The sequence below is a fragment of the Siphateles boraxobius genome, unplaced genomic scaffold (assembly GCF_051911475.1).
Source record: "Siphateles boraxobius isolate OS27281-9 unplaced genomic scaffold, OSU_SipBor_1 13, whole genome shotgun sequence".
NCBI lineage: Eukaryota > Metazoa > Chordata > Actinopteri > Cypriniformes > Leuciscidae > Siphateles > Siphateles boraxobius.
Window position 1 is genome coordinate 6,359,076 of NW_027508733.1, and position 24,011 is coordinate 6,383,086.

General features: G+C 36.1%; 1 protein-coding gene across 1 annotated transcript in view; it reads right to left on the reverse strand.

Annotated features, from left to right (window-relative positions):
• Window positions 1–447: 447 nt before the first annotated feature.
• Window positions 448–24,011, reverse strand: part of LOC143736301 (uncharacterized) — a 47,880-nt gene continuing 24,316 nt past the window's right edge. Inside the window, exons 3-5 of the mRNA XM_077227043.1 lie at window positions 1,055–1,180; window positions 916–947; window positions 448–489 (exon numbers count right to left, since the gene is read on the reverse strand). Of these exons, the coding sequence (XP_077083158.1) occupies window positions 448–489; window positions 916–947; window positions 1,055–1,180 (200 nt within the window). The remainder of the gene's footprint in view (window positions 490–915; window positions 948–1,054; window positions 1,181–24,011) is intronic.

A 24,011-nucleotide genomic window follows, 5' to 3' on the forward strand; every position in this document is an offset into this window, starting at 1 on the left:
AATCAATTATTTACCATTCAGGTGAGAAAAAAGTTAGCGTTAATTAAAATTAAGGAAAACAAATATATTGATCCGTTCTTAAAAGATAATTCAGGTATAGCACTTTGAGTCTATTTTCTAGTTTGTTTTGGATGAACTAAGTTAGAGTGGTGGGTAGAATTTTGACGATGGTCCTGTCTCGACTTTTTTAATCTTTTAGAATCGCCTCTGACCACTTCAGAGTGGCTGTCTACGAGCATATACAAACATGTCTTTAAAACAACCCGTAACGTTCGTTTTCAAAACTCTGCAAGAAGGACTATTGCAGTTTATAACACAGCAGGTAGACGGTATCTTGAACACTGCGTTCTTCCCTCCATGCAATCAAGTCTGGCGCCTTCTGTTTGTGCCGCGGATTCCCAAAATGCTTTGCGTTCACCACTGGTAATACGTCACGATGACGTCACATTAGCAATCTCTATTAGAAATGGTGTTTCTGTGTGATGATTTCTGAATGAAACCACACATACATTCACACAGAAAACACAAACAGACACCACCAAAGGCCCAGATATTCTCATGGTGAAGTTCGTTTTCCTGCTTCACTTCAGGGTAAAAAGAAGTTTTAAATTCGTGACTAGTGATATACTGTATGCAAACATCCAGACGCTGCCTGCACTGCTGAGAGCGAGTTTAAATGAATATGTAAAAATGTGCAGCATGCTTTCTTCTCAATAACAAAATAAACACTCAACAAAAAAGACGGCAGTGAGAAAACAGTCACACCTTTAGCTTAATCACCACAAACCAATTTTGGCATGTAGTGTTTTGTTTTTGTTTTTCAATTTTGTTGGGCTTTGACAGTTCTCACAGTTGTCAGTCTGCTGTACATTCAGTTTTTTTTTAAAGGTAGATTCAGTGCTCACAGTATCTCACCTGATCATCATTTTTTCTTGGTGTCTTGTCTCCTGTTTGAAAAAAACAAACTCTTACTTTAGTCATTTTTCTAAAGATTATTTTTGCACAATAAATCTCATATTTACATTTTGTATAATCAGCTGTATGTTATACTTACCATTTCGTTTTGGTGGAGTACATCTCTTGTGATGATAGTAAATCACAGCAGTGACTGCTACAGTCACAAACAGCATAACAACAGCAACAGTTATTCCTGCTATAGCAGCTGAAGACAAACCTGGATCTGGAACAGATGAAGACACACATTCATTATTACTGGAGATCACCTGATAATTGATTTTACCAATTCAGTTGACTGATATTAACATCTTTCTATTTTCAGTTGCATGATTTTGATTTAACTCATAAATTGTGCCATCTGGTGTGTTTTTGAGCAACAACAGTTAAAATAGCATCAGCTCTGTGAGATCAACAAGAAACAACGTTCACAGGAAAACTGACTGATATTGTGCACTTACATCTTGTTATTAACAATAGACTTTAAAAATTGTGAGTCTGTTTGAGGACGATAGAGATTATCTCAATTATATTTTAATTTTGAAATGTATTGAAATGTAAAATGTAATTATTTATCTTTAAAAGTGCCTTAAAGTTTAACTTAAATAAAACACTATTTTCTTGAAAAAGGAGGTGAACTTATGTTCATCTGACAATTGCTATTAAAAGATACATTTTCTCATAACGGATCACATGTGAGTTTGTTTGCCACAAAATTATTTGTGAGTTTGTTATATAAATGAACTAAGTCATGATTTGAGTGATTATTATTATGTTTACATCGGAAATGTGATTTCAATGCTACACTAAACGTTCACTTTTATTTTTGGAACGGTGAATACCTAGTTATGACTCTAGATGGCGCACTACAACACAGCTCGTCATGCAGATTGATAATGCAAATTGGCATTTCTGTAATCAATCAGGAAAAACAGATCAGACGATTTATCATATTACACAAACTATGGCTCGTTTTGTAAATGTGAACAGTTGTAGTTTATGCTTATCACTGGAACTTAATTACTGTTTCAAAATTATCCATTAAGCCAGTTGTGATTTGAGGCACGTGCAATAGCGTCAAAGGCTCATCCAATTGCGTCCTTCGTTTCCTGTGAAATTAAGGATACGCCTTATGTTGTTGAAGTTTGTTTATTTAAGAAATTCATAATAAACATTAATAAAGCAGGATACCCTGTTGAAATGCAAACTTGTGTATTGAGACAGTACTTGGGCAGCGACTGATGACGTTTCACAAGTCCACAAGAACACAAGTACAGACAAGAACGCATATTGAGAAACGGCCTTCATCAAACAAGTTGGCAGATCTGTCTAAATCGGTTCGCGAATCAGTTCTGTTCAGTTCCTCACGCACCGAATCGTCTGAAGCGCGTTCAATCACACTCGACACGGAGTCGTAACAGGAAGATTTAAGAACATCAAGAGCTACAGTTTAGTCTAGTGAAAGCAAATCTGCAAATGCATCATATTTTTTTTGCCAGCGATGAAGATCTTTATTAGTTGAACACCTTCGTAAGCTGTCTGTGAATGAATGATTCCACAGGACGATACTCGATTTCATTTCATTCAGGTAATACATTTCACAACCAAACAGATTATTACGCCACGATAGCACTACTAAAAAGTATGACATTACCCGTTGGACATATAAATTAATTTATAGGTTACAAAATAAATAAGCTTCCATTGTGTACAGTTTATGAAATGAACACCCGCCATCCCGCGGTAATGTGTGTGTTTTGCCCAGGGGCATAGTCACACGAATAGTTTACATTGATTGAAACTAATTTGTTTAAAAAGGAGGAGGCTTCACATAAAAAGGAGGAGGTTCACATAAAATCATTATGACATATGACATTATTTTTTGATCTAACGAGCATCTGGTTTGGCGATGCAAAAACGGACTGTAGCTACATGCTTATTGTTTTTTTTTCTTCTTCCAATTAGCCTAAATTACTATGTTTAAAAAAAACGACGAAAACATGTTACTTGTTCAATTAATAAACAGTTTGTTTGATGACAAATCGCTAAAGATGAAATTGGCCTCCCTTTCTGTCATTGTAATTGTGCGTTGTATTTATTTATTTTATTTTATAATTTTCTTTGAACGATATTCGACTTTTGCTCCTCTATTGTCGAATGGCATTTTTGGCAGAAATTCACATCCCTACGCGAGGCAAACTATTCTCAAAGACTAACTTTTAGTTATTATTTGGGTAGCACACATATTCTGAATGCCTTAGGCAGAATTCAAATGAGTCATTTTAATCTAGATTAATCTAGATTAATTCCAAGATTCCAGTGAGATTAATCTAGATTAAAAAAAAGAATCTATGCCCACCTCTAATTTAATGTAATTGTTATATTTCATCAATAATACCAAAGAGGACTTTTAGAAAACATCCGTTTGGCCATTAAATTTAAATAGGCTGCCATTTTGCGTTCATAGTCTCCGCATGAAAGACAAAGTGAAGTAATACGCACTACAGAGTGATGATATTCACGTCATTCAAAAAGTATTTAAAATGACTTCCGGCTTAATTTCATTTGTGCAGTGCTGTAAAATTGTGTTTTATGTTCTTAGGCTATATTAATCACTTCGACTTGCAGCGTGGTTTTGTTTGTCTAAAAATCTGAAGGTCGTTGAGCAGAACAGTTAAAGGGTAACTAAACACTAAAACAACTTTTTTTAGTTAATGATCTGTAAGAATGGAGCTTCATAAATGCTGTTCATTGATTCAAGTACATTTTTTGACATTTGGGTTTAAAGTGTTTTAATTCTACAATATATGGTGTAAAAACATCTGAAGTGCTGCCCTCTTCAGGTTGAATGGTGGCTACTGCAGTTGAATTTTCCTATTGGTGGTTGCGGTGGTTCGTGACGTAAGGGGTGGTGGTGACGAAGGCAGGTTCCATACAGACAGTTGCGTCTCAGGTGCACACCCCCCTCCGCTGGGCTCTGCCCACTTTTCCAGCATTTTTCAAATATTGCCAGTGGGGAGAGTCAGGCTCTGACCAGGGGTTTAGTTAACCTTTAAAGGTATAGTGGAGGATTTTTTTTTTTTCCGGGTGGATCATCAAGACTATTGGTCCTCCTAGTTGTCAATCATTCTGGTGATATGTTTACGTAAGGCCGTCGTACGTGCTCTTCCCTAGGTAGTTTTCGCTTTCTGCGCATGCGCACTTTCAGGTGTATATGTGTGGTGAGCTACGGTTTCAGCCATTCATTGAAGCTCGCCGTTCTCACCGGGTTTTTTCAAAATGTCTGAGGGTCGCAAGAGAAAAAGTGTCTACGAATTGTACGACAAGAAGAGAAAGGCCTCTGAAGAAAGAAACAAGACCAGAGTGTTTTTGGGAGAATATTTCACACGCTAGCGTGCGCTAAAAGCACAGGTTGGGCTTCCCACCGATGCCTCAGTGGCAAAGTTTCTACTCGACAGGTAAAGTTTGGCATGCTATTGGGAAAATCCATTTAAAATCACTGCTAGTAAAAGTTAATGTAAGCTATGATTAGCGATGCTAGCCTGGCACAAGTCACGCACCGCTCTCTCATGCACACGTTTAATAGGCGTTTTTTATTTATTTGTTCTGCACGGATATCACAAGGATACAGTTCAAGGAGGGGAACAAAACCCACTTGGGTTTATACAGAGTTCCACTCCGCTTACATGAATAAACAAAAAATAAATAAATAAATAAAGACACGCAGACAAATAAGTTGAATAGTAAAGAGAGGGAAAAACATATTTTCCAAAGCCTGATTATCCTTTTAACTTAAGGTTACAGATGTTGAAGAGTAACGGTAAAGGAGAATCAAAAGTGAAGAGCAGCATATAAAGTGTACTGCAGGAGACTAGAACCAAATGCTGTCATAGTAAAATCAAAAGGTCCATCAACTGTTTTTTAAAGACAAACAAAGAAGACATAGATCTTAGGGACAAACTTAATTTACTCCATAATTGAGGAACCCTAAAACTGAGGTCAGTTTTATAGCCTGAAGTTCTAGAGAACGGTAAGACAAGATTTAATTCACTATGCCTTGTTTGATGTATATGAGTATCTGAGATAAAAGTAAAAAAGTGTTGTAATATCGGTGGAAAATCTTCTCTCTTGCAAATAAACTTATGAATAAATATGCATGGTAAGTAAACATTGACGTTCTCGATTGGTAAAATCTTAAATCTAAGAAATAGCGGTGCCGAAGGAGCATATTTAGACGATTAGGAAATCATCCGCAAGAACTTCTTTTGAATTTTAGAAATTCTTGCAAGATAAGTGGGAAAAGTAGCACCCCAGACAATATTGCAATAATTCATAAAGGGGAATAAAAAGCTATAGTAAAGCGTTAGATGAGTGAATTGAAGGTAAAACAATTCTTAAAATATTTAACATTTTAGAGGATCTTGTACAGACTAGATCAACATGTTTGACCCAAGTTAAACCTTCATCAATCAGGACACTGAGGAATTTTGTTGAAGCCACTTGAATAACTGGAGCTCCATCAATTTGAATACAAGCATGTTCTTTGGGGTAGAATTTTTTAATATTGTGGAATAACATAAAGTTACATTTTTTGACATTGAGCTTTAGCTTGTTGGTGCGAAACCAATTTGATAATATTTTTAACTCGTCATTAACATGCCGTATCAAAGTGACAAAATCCTTGTGCACTGCAATGAGACTGGTATCATCAGCAAATAAAATGGGTAGTAAATGTTTACAACAAAGAAATAAATCATTAATATAAATTAGAAACAATAAAGGACCCAAAATAGAACCCTGAGGAACCCCAAATGAAATTTTTGAAGTTTTAGAAAAGAAGCCATTGAAATAAACAAATTGTTCTCTGTTAATAAAGTAATTGTGGAATCAAACTAAGGCAGTACCCTCCACACCATATCCATTAAGCTTAGAAATCAAAATATCATGTGAAACAGTATCGAAAGCCTTACTTAAATCAAGAAAAACACCAAGAGCAATTTTTTTATTATCAAGGGCATTTGATATATAATTTACAACCTGTATTAATGCGTGTTCTGTTGAATATTTTTTTCCGAAACCCATATTGGTGTTTATAAATAATGTTATTAGCAATTAAATGTTTATTTAATCGTTCGTAGACGAGTTTCTCAAATATTTTAGAGATACAAGGCAGAATGGATATGGGACGATAATTGCTAAACTCCTTTATATCACCTGATTTAAAAATGGGAATAACTTTTGCAATTTTAAGAGCCTGGGGAATAATTCCGGATTGAAATGATAAGGAGATAACATAAGTGAGAGGTTGAATAATATGATCAATGGTCTCCTTGAGGAGGATACTCTTAATACCATCGTATCCAGGGGCTGAATTTTTTAAAGAAAAAATAATATCTCGGACCTCCTGCGTAGTTGGGGGATCAAGATTAGGGAGGGGAGCGTACCGCCCATTTATTTGGCAACATGGATCATTATCAGTCTTCTGGATATTGTGAGCTAAATCAAAACCAATTTTGGTGAAAAAATGATTAAAGCCATCAGCTATATCAAGGGGGTCTGATAGACACCTATCATGGTCCCTCATCTCTGTGGGTGCAGATGTAACCTTCCTATTACGACTCAGTACCTGATTTATAATGTTCCAGGTTGATTTAATGTCATTAGAGACACGATTAAACTGGTCGGCATAAAACTTTTTTTTAGTCGCCCCAATTAATCTTGTGAATTGGTTCCTATATTTTTTTTATGTTTCTAGGTTATGAGGAGTGGGCTTGATGATAGACTTGCGATACAACCGATTTTTCTTTCTAGATAGTTTCCTTAATTCACCAGTAAACCAGGGTTTCTCTCTAACTACTTTGGATTTCACAGCGATCAAAGGAAAACTGGATTCCAGAGCAGAATTAAAGAGAGTCAAAAATAAATCATAGGCTTTAATAGCATCCTGCAACAACATGACCTCATCCCATATGATAGAACTGATGGCTGATTTGAATATTCCAATATATTTAAGGGTGACATTTCGATATTTTACATGCACATTATTAGTAGTACAAGGATTAGAGACAGAGTGCATCATTTGAAAGACTGGAAAATGGCGAGACACGTCACACCATAACAGCCCTGCTGACACTTTGTAGTCACATGAGTTGAACAAAATATTGTCTATAAGAGAAGCTGAGTGAGTAGTAACCCTAGTAGGTTTTGTAATTAAAGGATACAAATTTACAGAGTACAGGGTGTTAAGGAAATCATGTGGAGCAGTGAGATCAGCATGTAAGATATTCAAATTGAAATCACAGTGTAACAGACAGAGCTTATGTTCCTTTGAAATATTATCCAAAGTTGACTCAAGTGCATCAATGAAAGCATTTAAATCTGTAGCCGGTGGTCTATAAATACATCCAATCGCAATGCTTTTCCCTTTAAATAAGTAACATGAAGGAATTTTAATAAATAAAGATTCTACTAATGTTAAGTTGAAGTCATTACTTAAATCCTTTCTGAGAATATAATTAAATGAATCAGCCACGTACAGAGAGACTCCTCCTCCTCTTTTCATTTCTCTACAAGAGTGAATAGCATTATGTGATAAATTATAGAGGTGTGATGTATCATTATGGAGCCATGTTTCCGTAAATGCTAAAACTGAAAAGGAGTGTGACAAGGTAGATAAGAAAGTTTTAAAGTGATCGAAGTTTTCTCTGAAGCTACGTGCATTCACATGAATCGTAGAAAACGAAGTTCGGTCAGAATATAGAATATATCAGGTGGTAAATACTAATGTGTTTGTTTCCCTTTTGTAGTTGTAGTTGTTTTTTTTTTTTTTGAGACTTACCTTTTTGAATCTGTTGTACCTTTTGGATAATTAATGTTGTAAATAAATGCCATACTTGCTGATAAATCGGTCTCCTTTGTTCCTTCAACCCGAAATGGTTTTATTACTGTCACCAACCTCCTCCTCCCCTGGACTTTCCACTGGAGGTTCGTAACAGGAGTATTCCAATGTGCAAAATATTACAGCCTCTATTTATATCTAGCACCTGATGTTCTTGTAGTTGTTTAATATGGCATTTGTTACAATAAGGATATAATTACAGGTAAGACCACTGATGGCACCTCATTACCATTTATTTATAGCATTTATTATGAAAATATAGCAACCTACACATTTAGAAACTATATCTACCTGTGGTAATATAAATATTTAGTGAAAAATCTATTCCTTTAACAGATTATCTATTATAAATTCTACAAGTTAATGAGATCAATTCTAGTAAAGGTGGTCATGAGTAGTTTAAAAAGGTTGCAGGATGATGTTTCGCCCTCTTTTCATCAGTCTTTTTAGTGGCTTAGATTATGCTCGACTTTCTTTGTAGTGTTTACTACATTCTTAATTGAACAAATGGTTTGTACATTTTATCTAATTTTATCTATGACGCTACGGTGATTCTCGTGCAAAATTAAACAATTGGGGTTCAGTCACAGGCTAGTTTGAGATGAGCAAAATCAAGGCGGACGTGTCGGATTCTGCAGTTTCTCTCCACCAACTGTGCTGATCAAAAGCATGATGGGAAACAACTTGCTGACGACACAACTTAATGCTCATTGGTTTAACAATCAAGATGTATTGTTCTCTTAACATGTTTGATTTTAAAACTCTGATGCCAAGTCTTTATCCGTCTAATTTGTGTAAATTTTCCTAATCTGTCTGACAGTGCTATCTCTACGGGATATGTGATTGTTTTTATATTTCTAAAAATATATAAAAACATGTCTGCAAGTAAAAACGTTGAATAAACACTTCTTTCAAATGGAATTACTCACAAAAGGTATTTTCCAACTTTGGTTTACGCCTAAGCAAAGAAGAAAAAAATCTTTGCAGTGAATATATCGGGGCCTTAAGTCCGTTTCATCCAATGCTTTTTTGTTTGATGTCTTTTTGTCTGAGTCCGTTTCGTCTGATGCCTATTTGTATGAGACCTGACATGTTTTTCCTGAGACCTGAAGCCTTTCAGTCTGAGGCGTGATGCCATTTTGTACAATGGTTGTAAATAATGTTAATAAAAATAAAGTACTCTACTTTCTTTAAAACACACGGTGGTCATGGTTTAGCAGTACCTTTGTCTGTCTTTTTTTTTTAAGTACACGTCTGTAGCGTTATTACTGTTGTTGAGTTTCATCATGACAATGGTCATTTAGCTGCTGTGTTTTCTGATGCTTTTCTAAACGTAGCATATTATCAATACAGATTTTTAGTGGTAAGATTAGGCCGTAGTCATTTGTCTTGTTAGTGTGCTTGTTTTAACAAGAGAAATAATCGACTTTCACTTTATTTAGAGGGCTAAACCAATAAGGCACAGACCAACATTTGCTGACAAAGGCTGTCAAACAAAACCCCAGATGTGCTCAGTTGGGACACAGCTTTCTATGAAAACTCTACCTCATGTCAAAAGTACTCTGCGAGCTGGAGAGGGGGCGGGGTATGAAGTGTCTCATTTGCATTTAAAGAGACCGCACCAAAACGAGTTGCTCTCAGACGCACATAGGAAAAGGGGCCTGTGGAGCTATAATAATGAGGAATTCAGACCCAAGCATTGCAGTTCTGCTTTATATAGACCACAAATGTATGATTTATATGAAAAAAGTAACAATTTAAAAGCATGATATGTCCCCTTTAAAGAAGCTCACTTCGAGCACTGGTTACAACTTCCCTTACTGGTAAATTACCGGAACCGATTTAGCTGTATTTTTGAAAAGGTCCAGTTCACACATGCATTGTCTCTTACCGGTAGTTTACCAGTAAAGAGTGCACGTGTGCAAGGGGTTATTTAAAAAAAAAAGTAAAACCAACCGCAGCAGGTTTCAGTTTGACTCATTTATCAAGTGTCACACCTCAATGAGACTGACAATAGTCCCTTTCACACATTCAGTCTTTACTGGTAAATTAACGTAAGAGATAATGTGTGAACAGGACATTTAAAAAAAATACCGGTTAATTGGTTCTGGCAATTTACCAGTAAGGTAAGTTGTAACATTACCAGTAAACTACCTGTAATGTTCTCTGTGTGGGCGAAAAATTAAGATTGCCGGTATTATCACGTACGAGGTCAGAACGCCCAGACGTAGTCTGCTTTAGGCCAGTCATAAAGGTCTTATGGACGTGGCCCGGGTATTGCCTACTTCAATTTCTGCATCCGAACGAGTCTCGCAAAGTATACATGAGCCTTAAGGTTTTTCAATAGTTTTTCTATTTAAAGTCCCTCTGTTGTCAATAATTGTATCCCTTAAAACTCATTTTTGATCATCAAAATGACATATTTAAACATTTTGTCCTTGAATTTTTTTTTTCATGTTCAAAATAGCATGAATGTAATGGCGCTTTTCCACTGCATGGTACGGTTCGGCGCGGCACGACTCGGTTCGCTTTAGCTCGTTTGCTTTTCCACTGCAGTTAGTACCGCTTCAAAGTGGGTGGGATTATGACTGATCGTTATAGTTTATCCGTTCCTCGGCAACCAACAAGAGGAACGTCTGCGCTTCTCGTCCACTGACCACGATTCAGCCATTTCGTTTTTGGAAGTTTTTTTTCTTCAAGCAAGTCAAACAAGTAGTTTTAAAACAGGTGCTACAGCGGTGGCTGTTACTGGCTATTTAAATCTAGCGGGTTTGATGTCTCGCAAATACAATGACGCTGGTAGTGACGATTCTGTCTGTCTGACCAATCAGTGATCTACAGTGCTTCCACGTCACATTTTAGTATCGGTACGGTACGCTCAACAGAGGTGGTAGCATTTACAGTTTTTCTCAATTGCTAAAACACTAAACCCTATTGTCTGAACCAAATGCTCAGTTGCCTGAACCCACTGATTGAATCAATCACTCTTTTGGCAAAACTATAAGCACTTTTCACCTGTTTAGACACAACTTGCCAACACATTTTCATTGTGATGCACCCGTGCTGCATAATGGTGAGCACAGGTGACAAAAGTCAAACACAATTAAAGCAAAGGTGTCACCGCTTGAACACAACAACTCAAAATTGATCACACTTGTGGCTAATGATGTGAGGGACATATACAGTAAGCCAGTTCAGAGAGCACTGGTTTGTGAGGCCCTACAATGGACAGAAATCTGAGAGGAAGAGTTCGTGTGAGAGGAGGTCGAGGTGGTCAGCGAAGACAAAGAACAGTAATATCTGATGAAATCAGAGCTACTGTGATCGACCATGTTCTTGTCCATGGTATGAGCATGGGGGAGGCTGGACAAAGGGTACAACCAAACATCAGTAGACTCACTGTGTCCACCATAATCTGAAGATTTAGAGAAGAGAACAGGTAATTACCTTTTTTTGACATTATAATACAGTATGTAAATGTTGACAGCAATTACTGTATGACATACTATATACTGTACCACAGTATACTGTAAGTAAATATATGTTTCAGTACATCACTGTACCAATGTACTGTAGAATTGTAATGGAGGGTTGGTCTAACTGTTTGTAGGCCTGGTATTCCATGTATATTTTTTGTAACTCCATGTTCTATTTTTGTAGAATTGAAAGACTGCCACATGGGGGGTCACTAATCCTCCACACACCAAGAGACCCTAATTGTTGATATGGTCCGTGAGAACAATGCCATTAAACTGAGTGAAATTCAGCAAAAGATCATTGAGGACCATGTAAATTTTGAGGGTATCAACAGTGTCAGCCTCTCTACTGTTGATCGTGTCCTCAAGCGCAACAACTGCGCATGAAACCGCTATACAGAGTGCCATTTGATCGCAACTCAGACAGAATCAAAGAGCAAAGATTCCAGTATGTACAGGTTGGCATATATCCAGACACATTCAATGTTGATTACTCTAAGTTGTGATTTACTGTAGTGGCCTAAATCACTTTTTCCATATCACTTACAAAACTATATCTATTTCTAGAGAGGGTTTTTCAACTGGATGCAATGGAAAGACCCCATGAATACATCTACATGGATGAAGCTGGGTTTAATCTCACCAAAAGGAGAAGGAGAGGCCGTAATGTGATTGGCCATCGGCCATTGTTGGTGTTCCTGGGCAGCGTGGTGGCAATGTCACATTATGTGCTGCCATCAGCAATCATGGGGTTGTCCACCATCATGCCAACCTGGGGCCCTACAACACTCACCAGCTCCTGATTTCCCTCAATCACATGCGAGATGCTCTGTTAGGGCAGCAGGATGAGCATCCCATCTATGTTGTTGTTTGGGACAATGTGAGTTTTCACAGAGCCCTCCAGGGTAGAGAGTGGTTCAATATGAACCAAGGTTTTATCAATCTTTGCCTTCCACCGTACTCCCCTTTCCTAAACCCCATTGAGGAATTCTTCTCCTCATGGCGGTGGAAGGTATATGAACGCCAACCTTACACCAGGGTAAATCTCCTGCAAGCCATGGGACTTGCCTGTGGTGACATCGGTGTGGAGGCACGCCAAGCCTGGATACGGCATGCCAGGGGGTTTTTCTCCCGTTCCCTGGCCAGACAAAATGTGGCCTGTGATGTGGATGAAGTCCTGTGGCCTGACCCAGTACGGAGACATGATGCTGTGGCTGAGTAATGCACTTATTTGTATATTTTTGTACTTTATTTTTACACACACACACTTACTGTACACAAGTGGCAAACGCATAAGATTTCTGTTTGTTTTTACAAGTGCTATGTGTAAATACACAACATTTCTGTTTTGTCTTTTTGTACAAGTGCTCCAGTAAATGCACAGGTTTTTTTTTGTTTTACAACATGCATTTAGCCTACAGTGAACAATAAACATTTATTTCTCCAGCTTCATGTACTGAGCATTGTGTTTTCTATTTTTCTACGTAGTGTTTAGTGACTGTTCAGTAGTGTTTTTAATTTTGATTGACTCGGGGCACGATTTGACAACATAGTTCAGTTTTGAGCACAGATTGAACTGTTTTGAGGTGAAAGTTTGGTTTTGGAAGAAGAGTCTGAGGTTTTGTGAATGTAGCTTGAAAATTGGGTTTTGTGTTCACAGTTTAGAGAAAAGGAGAGCAGCTTTCAAGAAATGTGTCTTAGCAATCGAGAAAAACTGTAAAGCGAGCCGAAGCGAGCCGTACCGTACTGTACCATGCAGTGGAAAAGCGCCAAAGCATGCCGTACCGAACCGAACCGTACCATGCAGTGAAAAAAAAGCGCCATAACTCTACACCCTTGCCTCATTTAGTATACGCAGTTATTTGAATATCCAAATTGGCCCCACCTCCACTCACTCACAGCAGCTCAGAGATCCACTCGTTGACGATCACACGTTGATCTGATTGGTTACAAGGTAGTTTGTAACGTCGGAAACACCAGCGATTTTTAAACCGTGTTTTTGAGACTGTCTTTGGTTCACTTTAAAAAGAAAAACTCAGCAATGGTGTTGACATTAAAAACACCACATAGACATATAAAAAACATTAAAAACTTGATTTTAACCACAGGGGGACTGTGCGCTATACGCTATAGATGATCATTATCTGACCCTTGCGCCTCATCTCACAGCTTTTTCAACGGTCGCGCTCGAGACCTTGCCTTCTTTTCCATTCATCAGTGTTGCGGCTCTGCAGTTGGGTACTATTATATGTGTCTCCTGTTTTTAAGAGCAAAAAAAGATTCTGTTTAATCATCCCTTGTACCTATCACTTAAAATTAAAAAAATTGTCACATTGAACAGATATTAAAACTAAAGTGCTTCTCATTCGATCAGATGAAGACAACGGCACTGCGTTTCAAGATCATTTTCGATGACTGACATCACAGAATTAACGGTATTTTGGAATCTGATATGTGAACAGTCTCTTACCGGTAAACCGTAATGCCTTTGTTTGTGTGAACAGCGTATGTACCAGTATTATGGCAATTATACGGTCATTTACCGGGATTGCTGTGTGAAAGGGGCTAATAATTTGATGGTCACATCAAAGGTTCTAACTTTTTTTTATTCATTTAGCTACACAATTATTGATTATTCAATTGAATTATAAAACCATTTGAAGTTTTTAATTCAAGGAGATTTACACAATTTTCTTCTTCATTGTCAGTTAAATTCCACTATTAAAACAGTTAGGCCTGGTTTCACAGACAGGGTTTAGATTAAGCCAGGATTAGACCTTAGTTCAATTAGGAAATTTATGTAGCTTTTATAAACATGCCTCAGAAAAACATCACTGGTGTGCATCTTGAGACAAAACAATTGCACTGATATATTTTAAGTTATGCTTTCAGTTAAAACAGCTCAAACATGCATTTTAGTCTGGGACTAGACTTAAGCCTTAAATGTGAAACCGGGGATTAAAGTCGTAATAAGAGCTGTAATTATTTTTTTTTTTTCTTAATGTAACTATAGGCTTTTTAACATGCGTTCAGGTTTTGTTTGAACTAGGAGGGTCAGAATCGTTGTGGGAGGATTCACACATGAGTGTTATCAGTGGAAAGTTTTATTAGATCAGACACTGAACGGGTGAAGAAAATGTACCACATGTTTGTTTTGTTCTGTTTTTGCTGGTGCCGTCTGACTGGTAAGTTGTAAAAGCATATCTTATGACTTAATATTTCAGAACAGCGTATACAGTACATTTGCTGTTGTCTCTGTTTGCCCAAGAATTTTAAAATTGTGATTTACAGGCCATAAAAATCTATTAAACTGTTAAAAGTCAGGGTTAATAATAGAAATTACTATACTGAATAAACTCAGTGGGGCCAAAAAAACACTTTACAAAACTTTCTCTGGGTTAAATTAATTAATTTCAAGGATTGTTACTGAACATATAAAATACAAATAGCTATCTCAAAAAATTATTTAAAATATTTTAGTAGAACAAAAACAAACAAAGGAGCCGTTGCACCATGATCTAAGCTGGCTCAGCTTCGCCCAGCCTTTTAATAAATATTTACACCTGTTGCACCAAATAAAACTACGGCCATGTGCAACTACATCCAGCGTAGATAATGGTTAACTTTGCTATTAATAAAGAACTTAAATTCTCATGGCATCATAACAAGTGAAGCCAGAGCACCATCTAATTTCAATGCATAAACGCTACAGAATGAGGTTTTTATATCTGAACTCCTCATACATTCTTACCACGCAAACGTCCAAAACATGTAAATGGTTATTAATTAATTAAGTCAGGAATTGTGCTAGCTTATTAAAAGGAAAATGTATTAAAAAGTCAGGGAAAATAATGGAAACTTCTATACTGAATCAACTCAAAACTCAGGGCTTTTTTTGTGTGTGTGTGTGTTTTTTTTTTCTGGGTTAAATTTATTTATTTGAAGGATTGTTACTAAACGTACAAATGCAAATAGCCATCTCTAAAAAATTATTTAAAAAATACTTTGGTAGTAATAATGAATAAATAAATAAATAAAGTATAACATATAAACATCAGAGGCACATTTATTTTAAATTGTTCACAGGCTAAATATCACTAGCTGTGAATGGACTTAAAGACGTGAAATATTATTTCCAAACATACTCCGATGAAGAGAATGCATGATATACCGTTTCCGCTTATAATCTCAGATAAATTAATATTTAATATTACCTACATTATTACATACAGAAATGTTGTTAATAATAATAATAATACGTTTATTTTTTTATAACGCCTTTCAAGAAACCAAGGTCGCTTCACAAAATAATACAAACAGTTGAAAAAGAAACAAAGCAATCTGCTTATTATAACAGTCAAACATGCAGAAGAGCAGATGGAGACAACAGATAACTACAAAATAATTAACATGAGAAGTAATAGAAGTTGACGTACAACAACAGAAGCTTACACTGTTACACTAGTGAACTGACTCGAGACCCACAGAGAAGGAAAGTAATAGTTGAAATAAAGTCGTTATTTTAGTTTTTTTGCACACAAAAAGTATTCTTGTCGTTTGATAAACTTAAGATTGAGCCACTGTAGTGACTTGGACTATTTTAACGATGTCTGTAATAACTTTTCGGGACCTGCAAGTTCAATCCCTCGAGAAGGCTATGGAGGAGTGATCCAGCTCTCAGATTTCATCAAACATATCTTAATTCGTGTTCCGAAGATGAACGAAGGTCTTACGGTTGGAACAACATGAGGGTGAATAAATACTGAGAGAATTTTCATTTTTGGGTGAACTATCCCTTTAAGGCCTATAACACTAAAAGCCCTACCACCCACAGTAGAGAGTTTATACTTGGGTACGACAAGCAAATTTTCATTGCTAGATCTAAATCTCCGGGGCAGGAACATATGGTTGCCCTAACTCAGCAAGGTATTGAGGTGCGGGTCCATGGCAAGCTTTATAAACTAAGACTAAAGGTTTAAACTGGATGCGGTTGTCCTCAGGAAGCCAGTTAAGTTGGTAAAGGACGGGAGTGAAATTATATAATTGGTTGCTATACAATTTGAAGGCGATCTATAGCTTTGGTGGGTAAGCCGCTATGTAAGGAGTTACAGTAGTCCAATCTGGAGGTTATAAAAGCGTGGATAACAATTTCAGCATCTCCAAAGTTAAGAGAGGGGCGTATACAAACAATATTCCGCAAGTGGAAGAAGCATGATTTAACAATCTGACCAATGTGTGAGTCAAAACGTAACGAGGAGTCGAACAAAACTCCCAGATTCCGCACAGTTTTTGAAGGCCTAATCTGCACACTATCAATATCAATGAAAATGTCTTGCATGGGTAAACTGTGATTTAGGGCCAATCAACAGGATTTCAGTTTTGCCAGCATTAAGTTGTAAGAAGTTATCAGACATCCATGTTTTAAGTTCCTGAAGGCAAGAGATAACAGAAGCAGGTGGACAAGTTGAGTTAGGTTTAACCATGAAATAAATTTGAATATCATCAGCGAAACTATGAAAGTTGAGACCATGCCGTCTGATGATTGGTAGTGGCGGCACATAAATGAGAAATAAAAGAGGACCAAGTACAGAACCTTGAGGTACACCATGAGAAATATCGATGGTACGGGATCGATTCTCACCTATCCTAACAAATTGCTGTCTATCCGATAGTTATGAAGTTAACCACTGAAGAGCAGCACCAGTGATACCTATTGCAGACAGTCGAGAAAGTTAGGTCAGTTACATCTGTCGGCAGTGTTCGGCACACACATCTCACTTATCCTGCGCAAATTAACCATAAACATTACAGATTTAGTCTCAGATGTGCAATACTCCTAAATGGTGCAACAGGTATTACTTCCATACAGGACTTTAGGTGTATTTTACATCCAGTCTAGTCTTACAACTCAGTGTACGTCCAGCTGGGGCAACCAAACTCTTGTTTATAAACCATCAGAATAAGCCTTAATCTGATCGTGTTTATGTTCTCCAGGTGTGTTTGGTGAATCAGTGTCAGTGGTGGAGGGAGATTCTGTCACTCTAAACACTGATCTTACTGAAATACATGAAGACGAAGACATAATGTGGAAATATGGAGCTGAAAACTCTCTGATAGCTAAAATCAGCATTGAGACCAGAGTGTTCTCCACATCTGATGTCCCTGATGGGAGATTCAGAGACAGACTGAAACTGGACAATCAAACTGGATCTCTGATCATCACAAACACTACAACTGCGCATGCTGGAGTTTATCAACTACTAATAACTGGAGTGAAACGATCGTCAAAAAAATTCAGTGTTTCTGTCTATGGTGAGTAGAGATCATTTGTCTTGTCCTTCAAATATTTGTTCATTTTTACATATTGAATTGGATCATTTGAAATGATGGACCACATAAATACCCATTACACTGACCTAAATATATTATTGTTGAGTAGATTTACCCAAGTTTCTCTTTATTCTTTTAATGTTTTCCAGCTCGTCTGCCTGTTCCTGTCATCATCAGTAACTCTTCACACTGTTCTTCATCATCATCATCATCATCATCAAATTGTTCACTGGTGTGTTCGGTGTTGAATGTGTGTAATGCGACTCTCTCCTGGTACGCAGGAATGAGTGTATTTTCCAGCATCAGTGTGTGTGATCTCAGCATCAGTCTCTCTCTACCTCTGGAGGTGGAATATCAGGATAAAAACACCTACAGCTGTGTGCTGAACAATCCCATCAGCAACCAGACCACACATCTCGACATCAACACACTCTGTCACACATGTGCAGGTACAGCTCTGATGATATATGTGTGTATTACTGGCCTGATCTCTGTCTTCTGTTGTAGATCAGGCTGACACATTCACTTACATTAATGACTGTCTCTCTTTTCCTCTCCTTCAGTTCCTCCAGTCTCAGTGTCTCTGATAGTGTTGATCTCTGCTGGATCTCTGATGATTGTTGCTGTAGTCGTGATGTGCTGCATCTGCAAGAAATGTAGAAAAACAGGTCAGGAGTATAAGCAATTCATCTGTGCACATCTTTTTTTTTATATATATATATTTTTTTAAGACACACAGACACACACAAAAATATATATATATTAAAAACTATCATTGTAAACATATCTGTGATTATTGTTAATGCAGTTGAGACCCAGGAGGAAGGCAGAATTAATTCAGCATTGAGTAAACCAACAACACGACAAAAGGTAAGAAGTAGTTGCAGTCAGTAAGTGTGATTGAAGTTTGTTGATTAAAGTTTGCAGAATCAGACGGTCAGTGAACAGACGTTTGTGGTTTATCGACTCAACCGTCATTATTATCTTCAGCAGAGAGCAGATCAAAAGCCTATGAAGGCTAAACGGTTTGCAGCTCAGTGTAAGTTTTTTTTCCATTTTACAAGGCTATTTAAATTCTACAGACCTAAAAATAACCCATTGGTAGTTCAAAATCAAAATGTATCATCACATATAGGCCTATCAAAAAATGATTGATTTGTTTTTCAATAGTCATTGATAAATTATTACATTAAAGTGTTAGTTCATTACCGCCTAATACGACCATTAAAACATACAGCAGCGATCGTTAAAGGGTTAAAGTAATCCATGTTACTCCAGTGCCTTAACCTCAGTTTTATGAAGCGATACAAGTGTTTTGTTAGCGCAAAAAAAATAAAAAACCTGCATAATATTTTGTAAATATATTTTTATTTTTTTATTTTTTTTGTGATGAACTCAAACCCTGAATTAACCCTATAAACAATACAAGTTCAAGTTCAAGTTCATTTATTTATAAAGCACATTTAAACAGCCGCTTAGACAGACCAAAGTGCTTTACACACTGAAAAAAATGATTCTGACCCCTTGTAAATGTTACATGTTTTTATCTGGTTAATTTCACTGATTTTAATGTGTTATTTAATCCTACTTATTTTTTATTAGTAATTTTGAAATTGAATGCCCTTGTTTAAAACAAGTTAATTTTATTCAATTAAAAGTAATTAGAAAAAAATATATGTTTAATTTAAAATTGTGGCAAAAGATTACAGGCAATATTATTAATTAAATTTAACACATTAGAATTGAGTAATAATTAATCAAAATAATTCCTTAAAAGTTAACCATTTTCAAATGAGTAAACTGAGAGAGACTGATTGGTAAAAATGAGTAAAATGAGCCCGCCCCCTTGACACTGTGATCCAGAGCTATGTTCAATACAAAATCATTTTAATACATTTTAAACAAAAACAACAGACAGGCGTCAAAGAAGAAGTAATAAGTCTTTATTTTTATTGCCAACATTGAAGACACCTGATGTTAACAAGCAGAATCACTGAAGGAGAAAACCGTAATTTGGTGTCACCATTATGGAGATTAGTGTTTGTTTTAGTTGGGCTCTGGACCCATGACTATTTAACTTTAGAATTTTGATTGACTGCTGTACCTGACTGAGTCATTACAGCCAGATGAACAAATAGAAAAGATAAGCTAATGGTGTTGTTATTTAACAATCATTATTTCACAATCATTTGACCTCAATCACTGAATTTTGTTTGAACTGTAGCATGCTTTATAATTGTCACCATTGTTAAAAGTCATAGGCTGATTCTTGCAAAAATTGAGTAAATTCAACTCATAATAATTTAGCTAAACATATGAATATAATTAATCTGAAATTACTTATAAAATATAAGTACAACCAATTTACAAAATATAAGTACATTCAACTTAAATAAAATATCTGGATTTAGATAATTTTATTTCGTGCAACCCCTTGACATAATAAAATTAAGTAAAGTCAACATAACATTTTTTTCAGTGCAGAACAGACAAATAAGAAAAGTAAAAACAGCAAAAATACTTGTAATCCATTACAAATGTTACAGTCTTGAAACCATGACCAGTCTCTATCAGTCTCGTGTCTACATCGGTGTATCGTTTGACTGAACTAGATCACTCCTCTTATAATCAAAGGAGTTGCATGGTGACGCGTCTTTAGTTTAAGGACAAACCATTTCTATTTCTGTTTTTGCTCATCATGTGATCTCTGGCCTAAATTATCTTTTGTTTAAAATCACATGTTGTAGGCTATGTGGTTTGTTATTTTTAAACAGCCTAACGCATACAAAAGCAGCTTTTATACATTAGATTTGAAGAGAAAGTAGGACACTGAGTTCTTACTCATGTCACCTCTGCTGTGTGTCCTCGAGCTGCAACGTCTCTGCGGTTTATCATTATTCTGAGGTGAGATGCAGCTTTAGCAGTCATTGGTTGCTTGTAGGCGTTCTGCAACAAGTGTCTTTGCTGTTGCTTTAGTGTGAAAGCAGTCATTCTCAGCACAGGCTGTCATGACAAACCTGCAGATCTTAAACTGTTTGATGATTTAACGGTTTGAAAAGTCATGATTGATGTAATTTCCACTTGTTGCTTCATGTTAGCATCTGTTCTGTACAGTAGTTTTTCAAAAAACAAAACATTAAGCTTTGCACAGAGAAACCTCAGTTGGTCTTTTATTAATGTTCTATTGTATCAGCAATGTTCTTGATTAAATATATTTTTCCTTGCAGAAATCAAAGACTGATGCTGTGTATGAAAATATTCCCAAAAAACAATGATCAATACGCTCCCATGCAAGTTTTTATTGTATTGTTTAGTTTCATTATTAGTTTCAATGAGTGGTGCTCTAGCATCCAGAAACTCAACTAAAATTTTCTATTTGTATCTTGTCATATGGAAATGTATCTAACTTTCACTATTAAACATTGATCCTACCCCTCACTCTGTTTGGTTTGTCTAATAATAGGTTTGTTTGATATTTACAATATCACAAAGAGACTATGGGTACAGTATACTGGACATTTTGATAAATGTAACAAGCACTTCATCACTTAAAGTCCAAAGCAGACTGATACCTTATTGAGCAAACACTCAGTAACAAACTCAATTTAACAGATTACATAAACATGTCATATTATCATCGTATTGTATGCTGTGCCAGTACATCTAATGATAGCCATTCCTTCATGATAGTAGTAAACCACACCAGTTCCCGCCACCAGCTCATGACCTGAAGACAGAGCTGAATCTGTTATGATAAAGACATACTGTTACTAGTGATCAGCTGAAAAATCATCGTAGGCTACTCATATATTTGACTGATACACAGTTTTACTTTGGTCATCACATTTATAATGTGAATTTATAGATGGCGCCACCTGTTGGTCTTTAAGAGAAACAGCTGCTAAAACAGCATTACTGTATATCTCTGTCCAGAAGGAACTGCTAAATGCGGCTTCTGGTTGTTTGTGACGCTCGGTCACTGTCTTTCTTAACTCTGAAAACTTTGTTTCCCGTGAAGTGAAGGATGTACAAACGGATCCTTTGCGGCCCAGCCTACCCCAGAATTCATTGCGCATTTGTTTGAGAGTAATTGCTGAATTGCACTTTTAAATGTAAATATTGGCTCTCAACATAGGCCTACTCAAGTATCTAATGATACGAATGTAAAAAATAAATAAAATGAAAATATAAAAAAACTTAACACTGGTTCAAATGTTGACATATCTTACTAAGATTATAAATACTTTATACTCTTTATTATATACAGAAATTGACCACGGTGAACATTTTTTAGACAGTTTGTGAACCCTCTTTTGTTTTGTTCAGACAGTTTAAAACTTTAAAAAAGTCCAGTACAAAGATACTGTCTCTCATCAATTGCAGCATAATAATAAAATAAAAAAAAACATTCTGGAAAAATTGCATACCCTGCCTTTAAATAATCAATTATCATACTTCCTACTGTATGTGGACTATTAGACAACAACAACAAAAATACCACAAAGTATTTTTTTGCTGCGATATTTTTGTGTAGCCTAATATTATGTAAAAAATATTTCTATCACAATGCCCTGCTATTTTTACCAATGACAAAAATAAGCGGTTAGCAAAATACATTAGACAATGTGAGAGCATTACTGTTACTATTTTGCTTTTAAATGGTAGCAAATAAATGTTTGCATTAAATGAAAACCACTTTGCATGTGTAATAGAAGGGGTTTAATAACACCGACTGCTTGTTACAGCTGTAATGGTTATTAATAATATACTAAGCATGTGCACTGAGATGGTTGTCATATTACAGTTCTGTTGTGTTTATTTAAATCCCCTTTTCCCACAGGTTTTTCAGCCAATAGTTACTAAATCAGACTTATCACTGAAATATTGTGGAAAATGTTTTCCGTTTATTTTGTTCTGTTTATTATATCTTGTGATGTGTTTTTTTTCTTTTTCTTTTTCACAGAGAGTTAAAGAGGAAGATTATGTGGGCTATATGGAATAACCAGAGCATTGGTCATTGATTTCACTGTAGAAACCTCCTGCAACATCCTCACAGTCTGACATGGAGACAAGCATGCTATTTTCAGCAAGTTTTAATGTTCTAGTTTTAATGATATTGGACATACAGCAGGGTCATTATCGGGGTTCAATTATAGGGTTCACTTGAGATATTTACAGAAGGGCTGATGAAATGAAATGGTCATTTAGTGTGAAAGCAGTCATTCTCAGCACAGGCTGTCATGACAAACCTGCAGATCTTAAACTGTTTGATGATTTAACAGTTTGAAAAGTCATGATTGATGTAATTTCCACTTGTTGCTTCATGTTAGCATCTGTTCTGTACAGTAGTTTTTCAAAAAACAAAACATTAAGCTTTGCACAGAGAAACCTCAGTTGGTCTTTTATTAATGTTCTATTGTATCAGCAATGTTCTTGATTAAATATATTTTTCCTTGCAGAAATCAAAGACTGATGCTGTGTATGAAAATATTCCCAAAAAACAATGATCAATACGCTCCCATGCAAGTTTTTATTGTATTGTTTAGTTTCATTATTAGTTTCAATGAGTGGTGCTCATGTGCAAATGTGGTTTTATCGGTTGGGTGGACAAACAGTTTCTGCATTAATGTAAGTTTGTGGTTGATGTCAGTTGTGAGTGTGTATTTCAGGAGACAGTAGTGTGGCTCAAATGATTTCAGATCCTTCAAAACAGCTGTGACTGAAACATCTAATACTTTAAATGAATGGTGTAAATGTAGAAAGACACTTTCTGCCCACACAATGATGAAATTACAATTACATTTTTAAAAACGCTGATTCTGATTTTAATATTCTCAGAATATTAAAAATGTCCAGCGTTATTAAAAATGTTTTAAAACTGCACTGAAAGGCATTGTGTATTGTGAATTGAAGCAGCTACAAAAAGGACATATGTCTTGGTTTCTTGATTATTTGAATGTTAAAGACTGTTCTGTTCCATTTTATCATTCTATTATTACAAGAATGTTACTTTTATTTTTTCTCTGAACATTCCAAAAAAAGTAGCAACACTTAAAAAATGTTTTTGCTCCAGTAGCAAAAGAAAATTTCCACAATAGCGGATAAATGCAGTCTCAGTCTATATATGGGTCGTCCCATTAGCAACACCCTCCGGTGGACTGCCAGTGTGATTAAGGGCCGTTTCTTCGGTGACATCCTCCTCCTGAAAGGAAGAAGTAGATTCACAGAAATTAGAAAAATGTTCAGGATTGATGATTCAGTTGTTTACTGAATGTAAGACTTCATCCTTAGGTAAAACAGCACAAGACAATCACTCTATCATATGAGTCAGTTATTACTGTTTCTATGTAATA